The sequence below is a fragment of the Megascapheus bottae genome, chromosome 9, assembly GCF_031878675.1.
Source record: "Megascapheus bottae isolate mThoBot1 chromosome 9, mThoBot2.hap1, whole genome shotgun sequence".
Taxonomy (NCBI): domain Eukaryota; kingdom Metazoa; phylum Chordata; class Mammalia; order Rodentia; family Geomyidae; genus Megascapheus; species Megascapheus bottae.
Window position 1 is genome coordinate 53,181,674 of NC_143517.1, and position 24,529 is coordinate 53,206,202.

At 39.8% G+C, this 24,529-nt stretch overlaps 1 protein-coding gene across 7 annotated transcripts in view; it reads right to left on the minus strand.

The window, feature by feature from the left end:
• Positions 1-24,529, minus strand: part of Enpp2 (ectonucleotide pyrophosphatase/phosphodiesterase 2) — a 109,955-nt gene that overhangs the window by 13,488 nt on the left and 71,938 nt on the right. For 5 of the 7 annotated variants that reach the window (XM_090339313.1, XM_090339312.1, XM_090339318.1 and 2 more), the window contains 7 exons: positions 20,402-20,527; positions 15,970-16,001; positions 14,905-15,032; positions 12,337-12,424; positions 12,105-12,192; positions 10,826-11,010; positions 8,441-8,492 (listed from right to left, as the gene is read on the minus strand). In XM_090339313.1, the coding sequence (XP_090195439.1) occupies positions 8,441-8,492; positions 10,826-11,010; positions 12,105-12,192; positions 12,337-12,424; positions 14,905-15,032; positions 15,970-16,001; positions 20,402-20,527 (699 nt within the window). The remainder of the gene's footprint in view (positions 1-8,440; positions 8,493-10,825; positions 11,011-12,104; positions 12,193-12,336; positions 12,425-14,904; positions 15,033-15,969; positions 16,002-20,401; positions 20,528-24,529) is intronic. The other 2 variants (XM_090339314.1, XM_090339317.1) reach the window with 1 other exon arrangement.

The window sequence follows — 24,529 nt, forward strand, 5'->3', positions numbered from 1 at the left end:
CCTCCTGAGTAGCTAAAGTTTAGGGGCCTGAGTCACATGCACATGACTAAGCCTTTTTCTTTTTTAAATGTCAGGCTTTGGGATGTACGGGGCTAATTAATACAGAACACTTACCCTCAAAGAGCTCATAGTTCAATGGGAAAGACAAATATGGCAGATATGACTGACATGCAAAATGGCTGGCACCCATCAGAGGTATTTTACAGTGTGTGAGAATAATAATCACTGCTTTAAAGAGCATACAAATTTAAACCAGTGTGGTCTCCATCCAACATTTTGTCTGATGCCATGGCGTAATTGTTTACAGGACCTCAGTTACACTCAAAAGTGCTAACCAATGTGATCAGAGTTGATGGTGGAAGAGACACAAGAGAGAAGCATAAGGAAGAAGAAATAGTCATCCTGAAAGTTTTCCTCAGTGCAGTTTCTTCATCTCTGCTCACGCCTATGTTCTGTAAATATAAATTCGGTTTATTTCAAAACTTTGGGTTTTGTGGTTTCCACGGTTTCTGACATAACTGTAGTTTGGGGAACATAGCTGGAGTACAAATATATCATCATCTGATTTACATTTTCTCAAATGTTAATTGTTACCCAGCATAAGAAAAAGCACAATGCCTTTGACAATCTCCTAAAATTCTAACTACAGTCTCCAGCAGACAACTCAACTATCTACCTGCCCTTCCACCCCCTTCCCACTCCCCCCCCCCAAAAAAAATGCCTGGATCTTCTTAAAGCTTAGTAGTTTTGAAGTATTTACTAACTGGTGCCATCTTAGCATGTGAAAGATGATGGGGACTTTCTGAAAACTCTTAGAGGTGAAACCTGACTTTCAGGTGTGCCTGAATTCCTAGAGGCAGGGGAGAGGACTTGGATAAATAGGTTACTGAACTTACCAGACTTGTACCATGAACCCTCAAGACTCTTTGAACTCTCTTGAGGTCCCTGTGACCCGGTCACTGACCCTATTTTGGCCCCCTGACCACCTCATCTCCACGCCTCCGGTCTCCTGACTCCCTTCTGGTCACCATGGCATTCTTCTTCCACTCTCCATTAGAGTTGATCTGGTTTGGTGAAATAGTTTTTCTATTCTTTTTTTTTTCTTTTTGGATTTTTACTCTACTATACTTGTGGCTCAGTTTCCTAACAGTATTAAGTGTATTTGAGGCTGCATGTTTTGGGGGACAGGTGTCTGCTCACAGACCCTAGCTTTCTAGAAAAGACTCCTGATTCGACCTCTCGAAATGTGGCTTCTCTTTATCTCACAATCAAACTCCTGTACAACAGGTTCACTTAAGAAAGAAGCTTTGCAGTTAAGAACCGAAATGTAAAGATCCATTAGGTTGCACCTTTTCATCAGGGTATGACAGAATTCCAGGTGCTCAGTCATGTGCTGACTCCACTCATGTTTACAAACTGTAGGTGCACCACACATTGCGTTGAGTCAGACCCCTTCCTCCCGCAAAAAATGTCCATGGGCCTCAAGCCTTACACACATTAAAATATTCACCTCAAGGCTTTGAATTATGTTCTTGCGCTCTCTTTTTCCCCTTACACTTTTTCTATATTTTCTTTTCAAAATATTTTAATTGGCATAAGCATTTACAAAGTACATGAGAACTTGAGAATATATGTCTCCCAGCCAATTGGACCCATGTACCCATTGTTCATCTCTCCCCTCTAATTCTTGATGTGGATCTAGCTTCATCCTCTTTCCCAGACGTAGTTCCTATTCTGGAGAATGCCAGGCACAGTCCTTCATCCATACCCCACATCCCTGTTTACAAGGCTGTCTCTGGCCTACTGTTCCATGCCAAGGTTCTCCTCCAGCTAATCATATTTGGCAAAATGCTGCCAGATAAATCTTTTTAAGTGGTGTGGACTTCCCCAGAATGTACTCTTTTTGTCTTCCAAAGTTCAGTCATACAGACTTGAGTTTGTATTTCTTTTCTCTCCCCAGCTTCCTGATTCATAATTACTACCCATTGGCTCGCTGCCTGAGATTCACATGAAATCTCTTCTCTGCCTTTGTTTTCTGAAACATTCACTCCCGCAATAACATGCTCTTAAATTTTACCACAGGTCTCCACACTCCGTCCTTCCTTGCCCTGTATCCTTTCTCCATTTTTTGCCTTCGAAGTGCTGATTATCACACATTTCAATTACTGCCTCTATTAATGCCATGCTCGCTCTTTCTTTCTTTGTTTCTCTTTTTCTTTCTTTCTTTCTTTCTTTCTTTCTTTCTTTCTTTCTTTCTTCCTTCCTTCCTTCCTTCCTTCCTTCCTTCTCTTTCTTTCTTTCTTTCTTTCTTTCTTTCTTTCTTTCTTTCTTTCTTTATTTCTTTCTTTCTTTCTTTCTTTCTTTCTTTCTTTCTTGAACTCAGGATCTGGCCATGGTCCTTGGGCTTTCTCAAGACTAGCACTCTACCATTTGAGCCACAGCACCATTCTCAGCTTTTTCTGTGTATGTGGTTCCAAGAAATTGAACCCAAGGGTTCATGCATGCTAGGTAAGTACTCTACCACTAGGCTACACTTCGGCTCATGCCCTGCTCTTTCTTACCTCGATCCTCAAAACACTATGCTGCATTCATCTACTTACTATTTCACAGGAAGAGTAACTTTATGAGGGTGACAGGAACTGCCATACTCACTGCCTGGTCATTCTATCTCCAACAATGCCAACACATAATATTGAGTTTCTGTATGTGACCTGCCAAACATAGTTCTTTGAAATAGAATAGGCAGATCAACGCTACTCCCTCTGCTACATAACAGCACTCGGTCTCTAAGTCTCATACTTTGGGGATCATTTTCTTCTCTGCAGCCTTTTAGGAAGAATCTGATTCTGTCTGTTGGGCTAGTCTAGAGGAGGATCTACGGGGATGAAATACAAACTCTTCCCAGTGCGAACTCTGCCAATATAATGCAACTACATTAGTAATCCTTAATGAAGGACAATATCTGCATCAAACCATCTGGCACCCTGATGCTAGTGGCTCATGCCTGTAATGCTACTACTCAGGAGGCTGAGATCTAAGGATTGCAGTTCAAAGCCAACCCAAGCAGGCAAGTCCATGAGACTCCTATCTACATTTACTAGCAGAAAACCAGAAGTGGAGCTGTGGCTCTAAGTGGCAGAGTGCCAGACTTGAGCAAAAGGGCCAAGGACAGTAGGACAGTGCCCAGGCCTTGACCTCAACCTCCACCGCAGACAGGCAGACAGACAGACAGACAGAGGAAGGAAGGAAGGAAGGAAGGAAGGAAGGAAGGAAGGAAGGAAGGAAGGAAGGAAGGAAGGAAGAAAGAAAGAAAGAAAGAAGAGAGAGAAAGAGAGAGAGAGAGAGAAGCTGAGTGCTGTGGTTCATGCCTATAATCCTAGCTACTCAGGAGACTAAGATCTGAGGATTGTGGTTCAAAGCCAGCCGGTGCACACTAAAGTCCATGAGATTCTTATCTCCAATTAACCACTAGAAAACTGCAAGTGGTGCTGTGGCTCAAGGGGTAGGGCAGTAGCTTTGAGCTGAAGAGCTCAGGGACAGCGCCCAGGCCCAGAGTTCAAACCTCACGACCAATCAAAAAAAAAAGAAAGTATCTAGCATTTCAGCATTTCAGCAACAACTTCCAAGCCCTGAGATGCACTGAAATTTTCTCCTGACATGTTCTTCAACACGTAGAACAAGAAAGTTCAGGGGAACTCATATAGGCTTCTGTATCTTATAGAACTAGTCAAATCTCAACTTAGCTCTTTAGTGCTTTGTCATTGGTTATGTTAGCTTCTCCAAACCTTCTATCTCTCCCAGGAACAGTAGTGTGTGCGTGTGTGTGTGTGTGCGTGTGTGTGTGTGTGTGTGTTGACATAAGGTCTCTCTATATAGCACAGTGTGGCCTGGACTCATTGTAGAAACCAGACTCAAACTCCTCAAACCCATGATCCTCCTTCTGGGTGCTAGGATTACAGATGTGAACCACCAAGCCCATTATCTTTGCATTGTTAAGAAGTAAATTATATAAAGAAACAAATTCAGTCTTCACCCAAATTGGTGGTAACTGTAGTAGTTTATGGTTTATAAAGGGACTTTGCTCTGCTTCAACTTTTGCTCAATAGTGTTAGGTAAAGATAATTAAAGTCCAGTGTCTGTTGTCAAATCCATCTTGCACCTCACTATAAATCACAATTTATATATTGACATCTTCTAAGTCTCTCCCAAATCACACTGATTAACACAGAAAAACAAAAATACATCTCCTTCCTTCTTTAGCACACCATCACTAATTTAAAAAAATGAGTATCATTTTAGACTTGAAAACAGCTAATCATATTCAGAGCTCTAGTTTAAAGTAGTAAGAATTACCAGTCATTTTCTATCCAAACTAGCTGCTCATTTTGTATAAGAACCAAACCTACATAGATGTTAAAACTGACTTTTCACATAAAGAGGAGTGCAAAATCAAAAAAACAGAAAACATTTTTACAGCAAGGTAAATATAGAAAAAACTAAGCTGAAAATAAATAGTTCAATTATTCTCACAATGAAAGCTATACTTGGCTTTTGAGCCTGAGTTGTCCGGTTACAGGAGATTTAAATTTTTCCATTTCATTCTTTCATTTATCCATTCACACAGTATCACAAGAAAATGAGTTTTCAAAGCACAGTGTCAACATGTGACCTACAAACACTAACAATGTAGAACTTCTTATCTACTTACATATCTTCTAACATATTAAGCCATCAATTTAGGAGACTCCATTTTTATTCCTCTTTATTCTAGCAATGGGCTGACTCTGTAACAGCTAAAAATATTTGTAGCAAAACATTGCCTAAGATGAGTTTACTGTATCTCTATCTTAGTTTCAAAAATCCCTAAGTTGTTTCGCTACTGGAACGTTCAACTTTCACACACGTGCTTTGCATAGATGTCTGAGGGATTTATAGCCGATGTCATAAAAACATGCACAAATGAACGTTGCAAGTAGGTTCAATGCTGCACGTGGCTCACTAGGAAAAACTACCAACCACCAGCTGTGTTTTCAACAACAAATTGCAGAAATAACACCACTTCACGTCTGTGTAGAACTTCAGGTTTAGAAAATGCTTCACGAGCCTAAGTACATACCCAAAGGATGTGGAAAGGGAAACAAGGCATGTGACTAACACGCAGGCACTCAGGCACTCACTCACAATGACTCACACTCACAGCAGACACTGGATATTTTAAGTGGAAGACTGGACTTTATGACCCCCCAAAATTTTATAGAGACTTGAGAGCACCCTGATTCAGAAAATATTGCTTTGCTGCTGAGGAAACAAGTGAGAATAAAAAATTAAAAATTAAAAATTAAAAAAAAAACAGAGACAAAGACCAAGAGACAGAAAGACAAATGGAAATGGGAGTATTCTGAGTTTGCACATATTCTAAAAAGGCTTTACATATAATACAATAAGGATACCATTATTTTATTTCATGCAATGGTTTTATGGTTTCCCATGTATCCATAAGGTCTGATATTACCAGGTTATCGGCAGGTCCTTTCCTATTCTAATTCTCACCTAATGTTTTATACCATTTTGAAGCCATGGATTAGAAACTACCACTGTGCAGCTATCACAGAAAAACCAGAGCCAACTCAACATTGGTTCAAGGTTGGCTCAACAAATGCTGAATGAATCCATAGATTTATTTCCATGCAAACATAAAAACTTTATATTTTAGTCATATAAAAATATTCTTCAGAGCCAGGCACAGTGGCTCACACCTGTAATCCTAGCTACTCAAGAGGCTAAGATCTGAGGATTGTGGTTCAAAAAAGCCAGCCCGGGCACTAAAGACCAGAAGACTCTTATCTCCAATTAATCAGTAGAAAATGGGAAGTGGGGCTGTGGCTCAAGGGGTAGCTTGGTAGCCTTGAGCTGAAGAGCTCAGGGACAGCACCCAGGCCCAAGGCCGTGTTCAAGCCCCATGACTCACCAAAAAAAAAAAAAAATCTTCAGTGAGCTCATCTTCAATTGAGCACCAATAAAGCCACAAGTAGAACTGTGGCTCATATGGTGGAGCTCTAGCTTTAAACAAAAAAGCTCAAGGACAGCACTCAGGCCCTGAGTTCAAGCCCTAGAACCAGCATACACACACACACACACACACACACACACACACACACACACACACACACACTCGCCACCCTGCAGTGATATATATCAGATACCTAAGAGTTAAGCAGTGTACAAAGAACACCACTAACTACAGCTCCTGCTACCCACAGATATACTAAGAAGATACTTTTTGTTTTCATATGGGGAGGTTTAAGGCTGCTGTTTGTACTGAGTTGTAGAGCTATTATTTTTTGTCACACAAAAGCACTCCCCAACAAGCTAAATGCAGAATTTCTTCCATAAATAAGAATGCTTTTTATCACTATGAGCAACCAGAGTTTAGAGCACCAAAAACATGTGGGTCTCTTAAAAAAAACTCATAATTAACAATGCATCAATGTGCCTTTTTAGGAGAAAATCATTTCAGTGCTATTTATTTGCTGTGGTGACTAAATATTTGAAACACTCAAATCATAGACTTCCTACCCTCAGATCCTGGTGTAACTTCAATTTTTCTAATTGCAATATCATTGCAGCCCACTAGCAGTTAAGTGCCAACGATTTTGTATCACATGTAGACTTGGTACAAGAAGGCTTTCACCAACTAAGACTTATCTTGAAAACTGGGTTTACCCAAATATTGGACAAAGAGTCTGTGTTCTCTGGGATAAAACGAAGAAGGGAGAGAGTGGTGAGGGAGGAAAGGAAAAATGGAGACAGATGATGAGCTTTATAAAGAGGAAAAAACAAGTAAATAAAATCTTCTGCTGATTTGCCCAACTTCTGCTCAATCAGATCGGAAAGCACGCATCTGATAAACAGAATCACATGGAAGCTAATAATTGGAGTATGTACATCTGAACAATATGACTTGAGCTACAGGCATGGATTCAGTGTGCATTTCTTTCTTCTTTTTTTTTTTGTCAGTTCTGGGGCTTGAACTCAGGACCTCAGCACTGTCCTTGAGCTCAAGACTAGCAATCTACCACTTGAGCCACAGCACCACTTATGGCTTTTTGTATGTACGTGGTCCCAAGGAGTCAAACCCAGGGCTTTGTACATGCTAAGCAGGCACTCTACAGCAGGCCACACTCCCGGTTCTCTTGTATGCTTCCTTAATACATCCTTCGTCTTTCCTTGTTGCTTCACCACGTTCCCTATTGTAGAGTAGCAACCTATAGAATAGCCCCTTCACTCTGCTCTGTTGTTTTTTCTTCTAGTTTTCTGGAATTTTACAATCAGTAAGAATTTTCATAGTAGGCTGTCTTAATGTTCCTACCAATTTAGTGTCCTGGTCATTGCTATTTCACTAGTGGACTCAAATCTTTGTGGAGACTCGCAGAGTTTCCATGGAAATAATATACTTCCTTGTAGTTTGTACTGGGTGCTCGTCTTTGCCAAGTGACCTGCCTCATAAAGCAGAAGCACCAACTCCCATTGCGCAGCTCTGTGTGCTGCCATGATCCCAGGCAGAATATACTCTGTCCACCAGGATTCTAGAACAGAGCATGTGTGGAGCAAAGCCAAACTTTGCTATAGTCAGTGAACTCAAATGTGAGCAAGATAGGTAACTTTCTTATAACAAATCACTAAGATCCTCTTGGTTTCTGTCCTATCCTAAACCTATAGGTATTTCTCAGTACATGCATGTTAACATTAGGTGTAAAATAAGAGGAGAATGAGTCTCACCTCAAGAGGATTCTCCATGTGAAGATACAGTTCTGATTTAGTTCCTCTTAGGCAATATACACAGATTCAAAGCAGGTGAGATTCAGTATAGGAAGAGCCACAAGTACTTAAAATCAGGACAGCCATTTTCTTTTTTTTCCTTTTCTTTTTTGTCAGCCATGGGGCTTGAACTTTGGGCCTAGGTGCTATCCCTGAGCTCTTCAACTCAAGGCTAGCATTCTACCACTTGAGTCGCAGAGTCACTTCCAGTTTTCTGGAAGTTAATTGGAAGAGCCTCACAGACTTTCCTGTCTGGGCAGGCTTTGAATCACGATTCTCAGACCTCAGCCTCCTGAGTAGCTAGGATTACAGGAGTGAACCACCTGCACCCAGCAAACATTTTTTTTTATAGGAGTTCTCATTAGCAATTTTAGCCTGTGACACACTAAATCTCCAATGGAGTGTCGAAGGACAGTAAAAATACTGGTAGAATTTTCAACGACACATACATAGAATAACTCTTTGCTAGATGCATACAAAAATCACTCCCAAAATGAATAGAAATTGGAAATACAATTAGAGACTCTGCTTGCCCTATGGAATACACAAAAATTCTTCTATTTTCTTAAATGAAATGAAAAGCCAACATTACCTTACTGTGTTTTTGAAAGCAATCTCTTACCTTCTGTAGAGCCTTTAGTATGAAGGCGTTTGTTGAGCTCATCTAACTTGTTCTTCATGTGTAAAAACCAGAAAAGAAAAGAGGAAAGCAAATCAGAAATATTCTTCCTTTCTTGTACCTTCCTCTCAGCACCCTGCTACATTCTAAAACCTTCAGGCACATGTACACAAATTCATTACAGTAATTATAATATTGTTGTTATGTTTCATTTGAATCCCTAAATGGCCTCCAACACTAAAGTATGACATCAGTTTTTCCAAAGCTGAAAAGCAAAACTAAACAGAAACCATTCAGCAGCTCCTCTGTTACTATATTCCATAGAGGCAGGATAGTGTTTGTGGACAAAAACATATTTAAACATAATACTGTCTCAGCATTGTTTTTAAAAGTGGTCTGGAAATTACCAAAGGATCTTAAATAGAAAAAAATGAAGGTTGGTAAGCTGCGACTATATAATTAAATATATTCATAAGCAGTAAAAATGAGTGATCTAAAACTTCATTTATTCATACACAGAAATCTATCTCAAAAAATACCAGGATGAATCAAATAATTATAGGCTTCATGTACTATCATAGTATACATATAATAAATCATAATATTAAAAACAATAGCACAAGTTATTTTAGCAGACATACTATGACTACTTCATATGTTATTTAAGAGGGACATATATAGAGAATAAAGATGCACAAACATGCATGAGAATTATGCCCAGTTAACTCTGGGGATGAACAAAAAGGATGGGGAAGGGAACAGAATGTCCATTTAATCTGTTATGATTTTTTCCTTCTGTCTTGGCATACTGAGCTTGTGCTAATCTCTATAGCTCTGTAATATGTTTCGGTCTTTTTTATTTTTTAAAGGCATTCACAAATAAAAACAATCCAACATTTCTCTAAACTAGTTTAAGACAAGATATCCCAAAGACTGCTTCTTTTCCAGATGAAGGATAAATCAGAGAACAAGATGCAACTAATAAGATTCATCTAAAATTGTATTTGGGATTCTCTTCATAAAATGACCTCATGTTGACCTTGACAATTCAAGGCTCCAACTGAGATCTGAACATAAACCGCCTTCATGGTTCTTATGAATAGAAGACAGAGGAAGGAGATAAACATGGAATGGGAGGGTAATGAAGTAAACTCTATTCCTCCAGCAGGAATCCTGGCTTTAGGCCATAGGAGTCCTGGAAAGGAAGCAACTGGTAAAGAAACGAGATCAAGTAGTAGGATATTTCTTTCCTATTTTGCTGAGGCCTAATAGCAAAATCACAATCAATGTATAATAAAAGAATGCATATAAACATCACATTTTCTTGCTTTGAGCTGGCTGTGTACCAACTCTGAGGCATTCTTGTCTATTTCACCTTAATAGAAACTCTGATTGGCAGCCAATAAAGGTCTCAAATCAATAGAAAATTCCACAAGCAAATTATTGCTTAATATTTTTCATTTGTTTAGGATTCAGCACTATCCAAATATGGTGCAATGTGGAGTGTGTGTCTGCAAGAATACCACTCTATTCATGTGACCCTTCTGCCCACCCTGATCTGTGTGTCCTGGGAAGCTGACCTCAAGAAACTACAACAGAGAGAAAACTGTCCCTGTGGCTTCCTATTAGACATCAAAACAATACGAGAAAGAGAGAGAGAGCGAAAAAGAGAGAGACAGAGAGAGAGAGAGAGACAGAGAGAGACAGACAGAGACAGAGACAGAGACAGAGAGACAGAGAGAGAGACAGAGAAAGAGGCAGAGACAGAGAGAGAGAAAGACAGAGAGACAGAGACAGAGACACATCCCCTTTCTCCCTCTCAAATTGTAGTGTATTGGCTGTACTCATGAACCAAACATGATAAATGCCCCTTCGTATCCATCTCTCTTGCTGTTCTAGTACCTTTCTCCTATTAGCCATCTTTTTGTGTTTTAGAGGTACCCTGCGAATCCATCCATCCTTATTACTTTCCATCCAGCCTGTCCAGTCTTTGTAAATAATTCTCTCATTGAACATGATTACAATAATCCCATGATGTATCTTTCAAAACCTCTTTGATATGGCCACCAATTCCTGTCAGGGCCATCACTAATAGACATGATCCATGACTGAACGAAAGAAAAAAAAACTCGTCAGGAATTATAATCTCAAGCGCTTCCTGTACTATACCAGTGGTCTCCAATTTGAAAGGCCTGAGCTGCAGATAGTAAATTAAATTTAAATTCAAAATAATGACATGAAAGTTTTAAGCCCGCAGTCACATCATCCAGTGGCTCCATGTTGGACATGGAGTTAGAAATCATTTCTACCATCAGAGAAAGTTCTACTGGGCAATGCTGTTGTATACCCAACCAGCTACTCCATGAGAAATAGAAATTTGATTTCTACCTTTGGCTCTACCTTATCATCACAGGTGCAGCCCAGGTCAAAGTCAGATTGAAGGTTCATAATCCCTGGGTAGCTCGGCCTGGTGACTTCCTCTGGCATGACTGGCCTGAAGGTATTAGTTCGTAATAGGTGATTCAAACTTCCATGGGTTCCATTATTAGGAGCTGGCTTCAATCCCAGGAGATCTGATTTTAGAAAAAAAGGAGAAACAAAAAGGTCTAGGTACTTCTTAAATACTATTTTATGACATATGGAACCTCATAAAAACCTATAAATTTTGAACACAAATGACAATTGGATAAAACCAAATTTAGGGGGTAGAGGCTCTTTTCATACTTCCTAAATGATTCTCACCTCACAAAGTCTTGTCACCGCTTCCTAAAATAACCATATTCATTGTTGAACCCTAAACACAGAGAAGCATTCTTCAAAACAGAGCTTACTTAGCTACTGCCTATGTTTGCTATTTAGCTAATGCTGTGTGTCTGATGGTCACAACTCAGGGACTGAGGGTTCCATTATCACTGCTTTCCTGTACTTCTCTGGGACTTTTTAAATCCCAAATCCTGCAATGAGACTCATAATCAATAAGTAACCACAGCCTGCCCTCTAATGTACCCCACAGAAGTGTGAGGACAAGAGGAGGTTTTGGCTATGCTCCTTAAAATGCCACTGGGGGCTGATTTCAGAGCACATGAGTGGTGCCAAGTGGGCACACAGTGACTTGCCTAAACACAGAGACAGGACAGGGGAAGAATTAGCAGCCAAGATGGGAAAAGAACCCAGGAGACCCGACTTACAGACTCCCCCTGTAACCACCAGCCTGGCACTCCCTTACTAAATAGGAAAAGTTGTCCTCATTCAGCAACTAGAAGCTCAAGGAAGAAAAATAATTAAGCACACATAAATAGCTGGCCAGGATGCGAGCTGGCAAAAGCTTAACTGGGCTGCAAGGTGAGACAAGGAGGTTGGAGAAAGCGCCATGAGGAGTTCTTGCTTCATCAGGTCTCTGACCAACGGTGTCAAACTGTAATGCTATGTTAGCTCAACCACAGACTGCCAAGAGCAACTCTATGAAAACTCCCCATTACTCAACTGTTGAAGGGAGACAAAGGAGCCTTAGATGGGGATGGTATTCTGTCCTTCACACCAATAGGCAAGTTAGAATGCATTTCCGCAGGGAGAGAAGGTCTCAGAAAATAGACTCCTCATTTCTTTTTCTGACATGCATTCACTGAAGGCTGTCTCATTGGTTTCATTACTTAAATAAATGACTTACCACACATAACATTGTAAAGTTCGATGTTTTCAAACGGAGGCACTTTGGTCTTGTACTTAAATGTTGGACCATAACCTACAAACACAGTCTTCAAAAAATAATAACAGTTAATCATTCCTGATACCCAGCAGATGTCTTCCTTTATATTCGAAGACAATGTGAATCACATAACCTGCCATCCTATCAATGTGTCACTAAAACACAATTCAAAGTCACAATGCCACGTTCTTACCTGCATGCTGTTCACCTTATTATCAAATCCATGGTCCCCCTGGAAAAAACATTTTCCTGATGGTTTCTTATAAACATCCAAAGGTTTCCTGCATTAAAACAATTTTATGATCAATCAAGATTTCTCCTAAGATTATTGTAATAAAAATCCAATTTGAGGACCCAGAAGATTCCCTAAGAACACAGCTATATATGAAGACCTGAAATTACTAGAATCATGTAGTGTATAATAAAGGGGCTTTTGATACCAATTTAAGCTATTTTCATTGCATCATTCCCATGGTACTGAGAAGATACTTTTTGTCATATCTCCAAGTGTCTTCACTTTGACAATCACCCCAGAATAAAAGGGGATCTTTGAGCAGAGGTCAGGGGCCCTTCTCAAGCTTTGTGCCTACACTAAGTGGAAGCCCTGTCACACAGGTCATGCTCTGCCTGCCTGTGTGCTTTACTAACTGCAAGAGTGCAAGACTCTCAAGTACAAGGCTGTGTTTGTTTCACATTCATATACCTCATACTAGGCTCCGTGCCAAGTCTAGGAGGCATTTCTTAAATGTGTGACATTTAACCAGTGCATGAAAATCTGTATTCTAAAAACACATTTACATAAATTGACTATAGGTACAACACATCTTGAGTAGAACTGAATGAGCAACCTGAGCTAAGTTGACTTACCATGAAAAGAATAAAACTAAAAAGAAGCCTGGTTTCACCTAAACATCATCTTTAGTTAGAAACAGAAAAAGGAAACATTCCTTCAAAACACCAAGATTTTTTATCCTTCCTTTCCTGAAAGGAAGACACCTCTTCTATGGCTCTTTTCCAAAACAAAGTTCATGTTTATCAGCATAAATATACTGTATTTAGCAGTGATGTGCAAGGTTGGAGGAAAACTAAGAAATCTAATAAATGGTTCCAACACTTATGAAAAGTACTCTGAGCTAGAAGTAATGATCAAGGGGTACAGAATACCTCAACAATATAGGAGTTAATTATAAAAGCAATAGTGATCATTTAAATGCTTGAATTTGATATATACTAGTTTGTTCACTTATCTATCACTTAATTTTTCCCAACTCCTATTGTATCTCTCTCTATGTAAATATATGTAATGTAAAATAATATATAAAGTATATAATAAAATATATAACATATATGTATGTATATACATATGTATATACACCTGACAACTGAATAAAATTTCCTATTTCTTGAGTTGTCCTATACATGAAGGAATGAAGGGTGCCACAGAGAACTCAGCCAGTCACATCTCTACACTAGGTCTGTGAGAATTCCTCATGTCTGCTCTACATGATTCCAATCATTTCCAGCATCCATATGTCTGTCTTCATGATACTATGTTGAATGCTATCTTCTTGATGCTTTGGGTCCCAGGTGGTTTTCTAAGTACTCCATGTTGACATAAGTTCCTAGAGTACCATCTCTTTGCATAATCATTGCTCCCTTGTTAACTCTCAGTACCTAGGTAGAGGGCATGATACACATGTGCTTGACACAGGGTCACAGCATTTTTCCTATGAGAATGTTAGAGAAAGTAAGAGGACAAGATCTGCTTCAAGTACATGAAAATGAATACATCTATAATGATTGATTCTTTGAAAGTGTCTATAGCATTATCCCCAAACATATCCTATATCAGAATCAAAAGCAAGGAACTGAAGTTCAAAGGAAAGTAAGCATCAGAAATATTTATTTATTTTTATTTTTTTGCCAGTCCTGGGCTTGAACTCAGTGCCTGAGTCCTTGGGCTTTCTCAAGGCTAGAGCTCTACCACTTGAGCCTCAGCACAATTTCCAGCTTTTTTCTATGCATGCGGTACTGAGGAATCGAACATGCTAGGCAAGTACTCAACCACTAGGCCAAACTCTCAGCCTCATCAGAAATATTTAAAACAATATAAAACATGTCCCCAGCAACAGAATCTTAAGATTAAGATTTCCTTCAGCTATTGGTACACACTGTCACAGGCAAAGGTGAGTGAAAGACCAAACGAGCCCAGTATATTAGGGCTATATCTCATTTGTACTTCAAGTAATAAAAGTAGTGCCAGAATGTCCATTTAAATTTCCATTTAATTCCAGAATTAACTACAGACACAAAAATTCACTGAAAGACCAGAGAGATACAAGATATTGACCCTCAGAATTTAGAGAAGCATTGTCTCAGCACTAATTGTTGAGGATATGAGTTTTTTTTTAATGAAACAGTACATTTCCAACTTATATTTCTTATTCTTTTTTGTTTTTATTTTTTTTTGCCAGTCCTGGGGCTTGAACTCAAGGGCCTGTGCACTGTCTTCGGGCTTTCTCAAGGCTAGAGCTCTACCACTTGAGCCATAGCACCACTTCCAGCTTTTTTCTATGTATGTGGTACTGAGGAATCGAACCTGGGTCTTTGTGCATGCTAGGCAAGCACTCCTCTATCACTAGGCCAAACTCCTGGCCCCCTACTGATATTTCTTTTAATGATGATAAAGAACCTTAAAGTAGTTTTAGAAGCCAAAGAACTGGTTGGGAGGAGAAATAGGGACAGCCCATCTGCCCACTACCTTGCAATATGCCACCGTCGCTCCACCAGCAAATGGATATCCTCAATTCTTCTGTTGTTGGCATAATGTAAACGTTTTGGCAGGTGCTGTTTCATGTAAGGCTTAAAGTGCTGGTCTGGTCTTTTACACTAAAATATAAATGGAAATTGGTATTTTTGATGGAATGTCTTCTAGAGAAAGCCCTAGGCACATTAAAATTGGTTTTAAAGAGTTGGGAGGGAGGGAGAGGAGAATAAGAAAGAGTAAAAAATGGATTTGATCAAAAGTACTGTATATAGCCAGGCAACAGTGGCTCACACCTGTAATTCTAGCTACTTATGAGGCTGAGATCTGAGGATGGTGGTTCGAAGCCAGTGGGAGCAGGAAAATCTATGAGACTCTTATCTCTAATTAATTACCATAAGGCTGGAAGTACAGCTATGATTCAAGTGGTAGAATACCTGCCTGGAGCAGAAGAAGCTCAGGAATATATATAAATATATATACATGTGAGGGTGAGAGAGCCAAACAAAAGGACAGTTAGTGAATAACCGGAATTCATTAGTCCCCACAAGCTGAGAGAAAATAGGTTTCCACTGAGTTAGCTAACTTTAGAGAGGAATCTGTCTCCAGGCTATTAGGGGAAAACAATGGATTTTTTAAGATGCATTTCTAAATCTATAACTGAGGGCACTCAAACCCCAAGACCTCCCCAAGAGCTCCAAGTTAAGGGCAGTGGAATGGGGTGGGAAGAGAGGGAAACGTGTGTAGGCTCATCCCGTGGTGTACGCGGGGCCTTTGAAGTTTCTGCCTTGGACGGAGGAGCAAGAGGATGGAGGCTGATCTGTTCCAGAGAAAGTAAAGATCTGATTAATCATGAATAAATATGTCCCAGTTCTGATGGAAGGATGATATAATCTTAGTTTGTATCACTGCCAAGCGCATTAGGGAGTCTGCAGCTGACCAAATATAAGGGGCAACAGGGCAGAGAGGGAAATGTTCCCCTGGGTCCACAGAGAGGGCAAACAGGAGGTGAGCATGTGCAAGCTGCCCTCTGGCAGAGGGCTGGTAGCTTGCTACACTTACCGTCAGATTAGCAATAATGGCTTTAGGATCATCTGTGTGAAGAGAGAAAGAGAGGGAAGATTTCAAAACACACAATAATCACTGAGAAAAGTCATTTTTGCAGCAAAAGACTCAATTTTCCCTTCCCCCCATCTCTCAGAAAAACAAACACTTTCACATTTGCTTTTGAACACCTGAATTCTTTTTTTTTTTGCCAGTCCTGGGCTTGGGCTCAGGGCCTAAGCACTGTCCTTGGACTTTCTCAAGGCTAGAGCTCTACCACTTGAGCCTCAGCACCACCTTGCACTTTTTTCTAGGTATGTGGTACCCAGGAATTGAACCCGGGTCTTCGTGCATGCTAGGCAAGCACTCTACCACTAGGCCAAACTTCCAGCCCTTGAACACCTCAATTCTTACATGGGTATGTCTGATATTTCAACGTGAGATATAATGCAACAAGTATAATGAAATCCTATAGCAAACTTGCTGACTAAATCTAGGTCTTCTCTTTGGAAAGGAACGCTGCCTCCTATAGCACCAGAAACCTGCTAGGTAACTTGTATCATGCTTTAACAATGATTTCTAAGAAGTACAAATTTATTGGTATTTGCAGTTGTTTGGGGGCTCTCTTTCTTTTTTTTTTTGTTAGCTGTGGGACTTAAACTCTGGGCCTGGGCACTGTCCCTGAGCTCATCAGCTCAAGGTTACCACCCTACCCCTTAAGCCACAAAGCCATTTCAGGTTTTCTGGTGGATAACTGGAGATAAGAATCTCATCATAGACTTTAGTGCCCAGGTTGGCTTTGAACCGTGATCCTCAGATCTCAGTCTCCTGAGTAGCTAGGATTACAGGCATGAGCCACCATGCCTTGCCTTTCTTTTTTACAATATCATCCTGTTTATCTGCAGATCTCTGAAACAAGTCATCATCCATTTTAAGATGAAATCTTCTAAGCCATTAAGTTGGGTTTTGATAGGGAATCTCATTTTCACTGTGGTGTCTTAGGTGTAATTACGTGTGCAAAGGAACACAACTCCTTGTTTTATACTACAGCACTCAAAGGTTAATACTCTGAACTCCCTTAAAGCAAAAGCCATGTAAATGACGGGTGTGTATAAGCAGGATGACGCTGTCTCAAAGCCCCCTTTGGGGGGAGATTGTGGGGGCGAAGAGGAAATTATAGGTTGTTTGGGTTTGTTTTGTTTTTGAAAAATTTGCTTCACTATGTCATTACACCCCAGAACACAAGCATCTGGGGTGCAGGCCTTGTCTATATATTTCCTGCTAGAATCCCCAGGGCTCAGCACATAGTAGGCACTCAATTTATCATCTGTTGAAACATACTAACAAATATTTGTTCACTTTGTTTGAAAAGGCATGTTGCCTTGGAATATAAGAATACTCTAAATACTAGCTTCGCAGTCTTTATTCTAGGAGACACAAAGCTGAGGTGTAAATTTCATTCTACTGCCAAGGAGGCTAAGTTTTGGTTGCATCTTTTGATGGAAAGTTAAGTGATGATGACAAGGATAAAGACTAGCCTGAATAGATTTCATTCCCTGGAGGCACTTTCTGGTCCTTCAAATCAACCATGAGTAGTAAATGCTATTAGAATCTTCACAAAGCCAATCAGTTTTAGGGGGGAAAAAAAGCATGTGTGGAGGGGAGGGGGAAGGTTCCTACAAGGAGAATATCCTTTTCATCTGGCTGAGGAAGCCATGATACAGAGTGTTATACTCCTTACTTCAAAAAGCCACAGTCCTCACAAAGACCAAACTGATTATAGTCTTTGATGCGGAAGAGAAATCTGTTCATTCGGACAATCTCATACTCAGATATATATCAGAGAGTTACTTAAAATACCAAATGCTCAAATCCATGCTTAGGACACTAGTCTTTCAATTCTGAGGTCCTTCTTGGACATTTTTGTGTGAAGAAAGGGAAGTGATTTTAATTCAGCAAATCTAGGTTCAAATCTCAGCACAAATTTTCAGGTAAATAATGATGGAATCAAGACATCATCACCACAGTAACAGTTATGTAGCTTCAATTCCATACTAAATACTAATTCAAGTCACAAACTTATCATCTCTCGGTAAATCTTCCCCACCAGGCTGTTTTCCAGATGAGGCATTGTTATGAGCATAAAGGTGTGAAGGTAGAACAGAGGAGAATGATGTGAAAATACTAACATAATGAATGTAATGTGAAAGCACTAGAATAATGAATATGATATGAAAATACTAAATGAATATGATTGGAGAATGCTAATACAATGAATATGATTAGAATGAAAAACAATGGGATGAAATACAGCTAAAATACTTGAAGAAATATATTGCCAAAACAAACTTGTACCTAAAGGCATGTGAACATGGGAGATAAAGCCAATACAAGGACACATATGACTGTAACCATAGGAACTGTCCAGAGCATGGCTTACAAGGTAGAGCAATTGTAAAATACCTAAGAGCCCAGATACCTGGGCATAGGAGAATAGAGCAATAGCTAAAGTACCAGCACATCTCTGGGCACCACTGACCTAGGGCATAACAGAATCAAGCAAGAAGGAGTTTGAGCCAGAGAGGAGCAGCCAAGGACCAATATAAGCAAAGGACCAGAATGAGGGACAGCTCTTCGGCTGGCCTAACTGAGACTGCAGTTCGAGGATCTTTGGCCTGCAAGAGCTGCTCCTTGCCCAAGAGGCCTACGAGGAGGACCCAGACTCGTCATGCTGCCCTGGAGCTCACGCTGCGGCAGGACTGGGAGTTGCGTCTAACAACTGACAGCAGGCCCTGTTCCACTCCGGGACTAAGAGATGTGGGAGATGTGAGTCCAGCAGGTGTGCTGGATAGGCAGGAGAGAATTAGGCAAGTTAGGACTAGAAGATAGGAACTAGAATATAGTGTCAACTCTACTAAGCTATGTGAAATCAATAAACTAGGTTGCATCATATTACCTGCCTGTTGGTGACTTACTTCGCCGGCCCACCCACAGGCATTTGGGTGAGGTGTGGAATGTTTTACCTAGTGGGATTTGAACTCTCACAGGCAGCCAACATTAGAGCACTTCCCCACCCCACTCCACTGTCTTTTTCAAAGTGAAATCACATGGGCCTGCTGTCTGATAGAGTACAAGAACTTCATACTAGTAGTTATGAGATCACTGGTTCCCAGCAAAGTTTGTCTGCCTCTTAAAACATTACATTTGGGCCGGGAGTTTGGCCTAGTGGTTAAAGTGCTTGCCTAGCATGCACGAAGACCGGAGTTCCATTCCTTGGTACCGCATACAAAGAAAAAAGCCGGAAGTGGTGCTGAGGCTCAAGTGGTAGAGCTCTAACCTTGAGAAAGCCCAAGGACAGTGCTCAGGCCCTGACTTCAAGCCAGGATTGGGGAAAAAAATTACACTTACTGATGTCAAAAACAGCTGAGATGAAGTCTTCCTTGGGCTGCTCTAAAATTGGAACACTAAAATCAAGTGGTACCCAAAGGACTTGAATACAGTTTATGATGATGTCTCATCTTTCTGTCCCAGGGGATAAAAGATGAGCTGCCACAGAGGGCAGAAAAGAGTAGAAAAAAAAAAGAGAAGAAAGCAACACTAAAATTTTGTTTATTTCACAATCTTGCCTGGGGACTTTGGAACATTTCCCATTTGTGTTCACCCAAGACCATCATTGGGCGGGGGTGAGAAAGAGAGAGGGAAAACCTTAATTTTCCAAAGCTTTGAGCTTGGTATCAATGGTTTCTTATTCTCGAGGCTAAAACCTAGTACATATTTTTTTTCTAAAATGCAGCATATCTCAAAACTGTGCACTTCTCAAAGCCACACTTAAAAATCTTAGTACTTGAAATAAAAAAGTAGCATATCATAACATTAACATGTAAAACTTAAGTGACAAGATTATTCCTGTTTGTTTTGTTTCTCATCTTTTGGAAGAGTGGCCAATCCCTAAGGGTTTGATATTTTTCCCTACTGGGTGTTTCAAATCTCTTGAATCAAAGAACTTTCAGGGTGCCAGTATATTTTAGCCAACCCTATTTGAGACTCTTTAGTTTCAGCTCAGAGACCAGCCTGAACATGATGGTAAAAACTTCTCTTGTAAACAGAAGTTTATAGTTATAAACATGTCCCAAGTTAAGTGCAATTTCCACATGGTAAAAACAAGAGCTAATGTTTATAAATATTATCCACTGCCAGGAACCACTCTAAACGATATGCATAAATTTCTACTACAATCCTCTGAGCTAGCTACTGTCTTTTATCATGTCTGTTTTTCAGGTGAAGAAATGAGGACCTGAGAGATCAAGTGACTTATTCAGGATTAGTTACCTAAGCAGTAGGACAATTAGGATTCATAACCCAAGTATTTTAGCTTCAGAGAACAGGCCTATACCTCTCCCATTGTAATTATCACTCTAACCGCTTAATATTTTAAGAAGCAATAGCTTACATTTTGCATTGTTGCTAAATTTGGGTCGAATTCTTCCAAGAGTTCCAGGCACTAAAGTAATATCATCCACATTAGTCAGATAATTGCTCAAGAATTCAGTTCGATCACATGTGACATCTTCCATGCCTATGGAGGGAAGGAAAAATAAGTATTTTAAGGCAATATTAAATTTTAAATCATGAAACCTTGGAAGAAGACATCAAAACAACAATTTAGTTGATTTCTTTCTCAGTTGTGGGGCTCGAACTCTTAGCCTGGGCACTGTCCCTGAGCTCTTCAGCTCAAAGCTACCACCCTCCCCCTTAAGCCACTTCCAGTTTTCTAGTGGTTAATTGGAAATAAGAGTCTCTGAGTCTTTAGTGCCCAGGCTGGCTTTGTGCCGAGATCCTCAGATCTCAGCCTCCTGAGTAGCTAGGATTACAGGTGTGAGCCACCGTGCCTAGCTTTTAATGGATTTTTTAACAACTTAATGGGAGGAAGCTTCACATTTGATATTCTTAATTTCTTGACATTAAGTTATTTAATGTTTATACAACTTTCACCAGAGCACTAGGAGGCTGAAAATGTCTCATCTCAATGACCATTTTAAATTAATGAGCAAGCAACATGGCAAAGGAAATAAAGAAAATATAAGTTGTTATGAAAAAAAGATCTTTTGTTCAAAAATTGTTTAGGTAGCTTCCCAGCTGAAGGTAGTATAAATAACTACAATATAATTACTCATCTTCTTCATCTCCTTTACAAAATATCATTTTCAGCTCTTTCTCTCTCTGTGTCTCTCTCTTTCTCCCCCCTTTCTCGTATAGCTCCTATCCTGAGTATATAATCACCAGTTCTTTCTCCGATGGTGGTCTTGGATGTTACTGACAAAACAATACTGGCAGCAAGCATTGAGAAAGAAGAATGTCAGTTCTAGTGGCCACCCAAACTGAAAATAACAAAATAATGCTCTAAACACACTGTAAACAAGGTAATTAGTCAGAACTGAACACTAGCAACTAGCACATAAAAAGAGTCTACATAGGGATTTTTTTCAACTAACCAGTGTTCCTCTGCCACCCCAAAATTTGCTATCTGCCCTCCATTAAGGAAAATGTCTTGATCATTATTGCAAAACTAATAATCAAAACAACCTCAAGTCTTAGAAACACAGACTACGCATCTAGTTGAAGCTTTTATTATCATGTTGGGTATTTATAAAATGGCGTGGAAGTATGAAGATTTAATACACCGTAGTCACCACGCCCCTTCCCCCAACCCCAAACCACTCCATGGTTTTGGTTATCCATGCTTAATAGTGGCTAAAAAAATGGGAAATTCCAAAAATAAACCATTTATAAGTTTTAAATTGCCATCCTGAATAGTATGATGAATCGCATGCCATTCTGCTCCATCCCACCCAGAAAAAGAATCACCCCTCTGTGCAGTGTAGCCACACTCTATGCTACCAACTTCATGGCAGCTGAAAGAAAGAAAAACATCCACATTCACATAAGTTTCATCATAGTATATTCTTACCACTGTTTGATTTTTTATTACTATCTGCTATTGTTCATTTATAAATTAGATTTACAAATTAGGTAAATTATAAAAAAGTAAGAAATGAACTTTATCATAATTATGTATGCAAGGAGAGAGGAAAAAAAATCCATGATATACAGGCTTCATTTCTGTCCTTAGGTCTTGGAACATAGCACCTTTGGCTACTACTTCATTCGACATAATTCGACATAAGCACATTCTGGGTTTTTTTTTTTTTTGGTCAGTCCTGGGGCTTGAACTCAGGGCCTGAGCACTATCCTTGGGCTTTCTCAAGTTTAGAGCTCTACCACTTGAGCCTCAGCACCACTTCCAGCATTTTCTATGTATGTGGTACCTAGGAACTGAACCTGGGTCTTTGTGCATGATAGGCAAGCACTCTACCACTAGGCCAAACTCAGGCCTATAAATATATTCTCTAAGAGAGAAGACAAGTGATTCTGTGAAGGATGCCTAAGGTTTTATACTAAAGAGCGATAAGCTGAGCACCAGTGGCTCATCTATAATCCTAGATATTCAGAAGAAAGATCTGAGAATCTTGGTTCAAAGCCAGCCTAGGACAGGAAAGTCTATGAGACTCTTATCTCCAATAAACTATTCAAAGAACGCAGCTCAAGAAATAGAAAACTATCCTTGAACTCAAGGACAGCACTCAGGCCTGGAGTTTAAGTCCCAAGACTAGCACAAAACAAAACAACAACAAAAAACACCTATAATCCAGTATAACCTAGATCTGGTAAAATTTGAATGATCACTTTTTAGGATTCTAGATCCATATCCCCCATACTCTTTATAAAATACAACTTGGAATAAAGAGCAAGAAAAACATCCTAACACAGCACAAAGGATATATAGATCTTATCCTTTAACATGGAAACTCTCGGGAAGAAAACTTAAAACAATCAACAGCTACTGTCTTCTAGCACAGTGATATCGCAGGAAGGGAATGTCTTCAAATAATGACAAGTGGAAGGCTAGACAGATCTTCCATTGGTTACATTTCTAAAGCAGTCACACTGCTACTCCAATGACGAAAAATCTCCTTTAGATACCATCAAGGAAGTTTCCTGAGGGCTTCTCCAATATCCACACCCCCTCCTCTGTCAATTTTGCCTGGATGGAGATACTTTCTTGTAGTACAGAAGAGTGAGCTTAAACTCAGGCTATATGACATTCAGTGTCAAAAGGCTCTTAAGTATCGTATAATTTAAAAGCTCCTTTGAAATGTTCATTGGCCTCAAAGTCTTGGCTCGGAAAAGGTCATGGTAGTTTTTAAGAAAGGGATGTGTGCCTTGGCGGAACCCAGTGGATTTAGAAGTGTGCAAGTGTTTTAATCTGCCCTTGACCTTTACAGCGCTCCAGCATGTGACTCATTGGCACATCTACTTCTTAGATGTCTGCCTCCCCATGTGAGCAGATGCTGTCCACACTTCTGGGCCATTTAAATTGAATCAGCTGTGACATATGCTTTACATTCTCCACCCTGTCTCTGGCTCTCTACTGAACCAAACTCATGAAGTTTGATTTTACAGAGGGTAATATTAAGTTCCCTGGAGAGCAAATGAGTTGCCAGGGGCAACTTTGTTTTTTTTCTTTCTCTTAGCTTCTCATAGATCTTCTGGAATTGGTATAACTAGGTTGATTCACCAGGTATGCTGAGCAGAATTATCAAACTATCAGTTCATTTGCATCTTTCAAATTTCCCTAGAAGAGAGCACACCTAACTTCCAATACCATTATTTCAATTTTACAGTTCCAGAACACAGCAGGCACTTAGTAAAACTCAGCATGGCTATGAAACAAGAATGCTCCAAGAGGCCATCCCAGCTCTGTGATGCCAAAATGTCCATGATGCTCTTCATCTCCTCAAAAAAAGTGCTTAAGAGTTTCCTCTAGTCAGATATGATAGAGTACAGTATCATCCCTAAACACAAGTCAGAGGCAGAAAGATATAAGCAGAGTGAGTCTGATCTATATAATCCTGCCTCTCAAAAAAGAAAGAAGAAAGAAAAGGGGGGAAGGAAGAAGGGAAGGAGAAAGGAAAGAAAAGAGAGAAAGAGGAAGGAAGGAAGGAAGGAAGGAAGGAAGGAAGGAAGGAAGGAAGGAAGGAAGGAAGGAAGGGAGTCCTAACTACAAGTGTTGGTGCATACCATTACGTTGAGCATTGGGGAGGCAGAGACAAAAGGATTATGAATTTTATGCCAGCCTGGGCTACAAAAAAAAGTTCTAGATTGGCCTAAACCATACACACATTTTTTATTGTATTTTATTGTCGGGATAATGTATAGAGAGTTAGTTCCATTCGTCAGGTAATGGGTACATTACTTCTTGAACCTTGATACCCCTTCTCATGTTGTTTTCCCCCTTTCTCTCTCCCCACCCCCTCCCAATCATCTTGTTTTCCCCTTCCCTTTCCTAAACAATAGAATCCATTTACTGTTCCTTTCTCATTCTCAGTCATCTGCAGTGCAATAGATTCTCTGATTTTGCTCTGAATTCCTTCAGTAAATTATGAGACAGCATTTGACTTACACATTATATGTTTGACAAGAACCCTATGTCTTCATCACCTTATCATATTTAAATTTA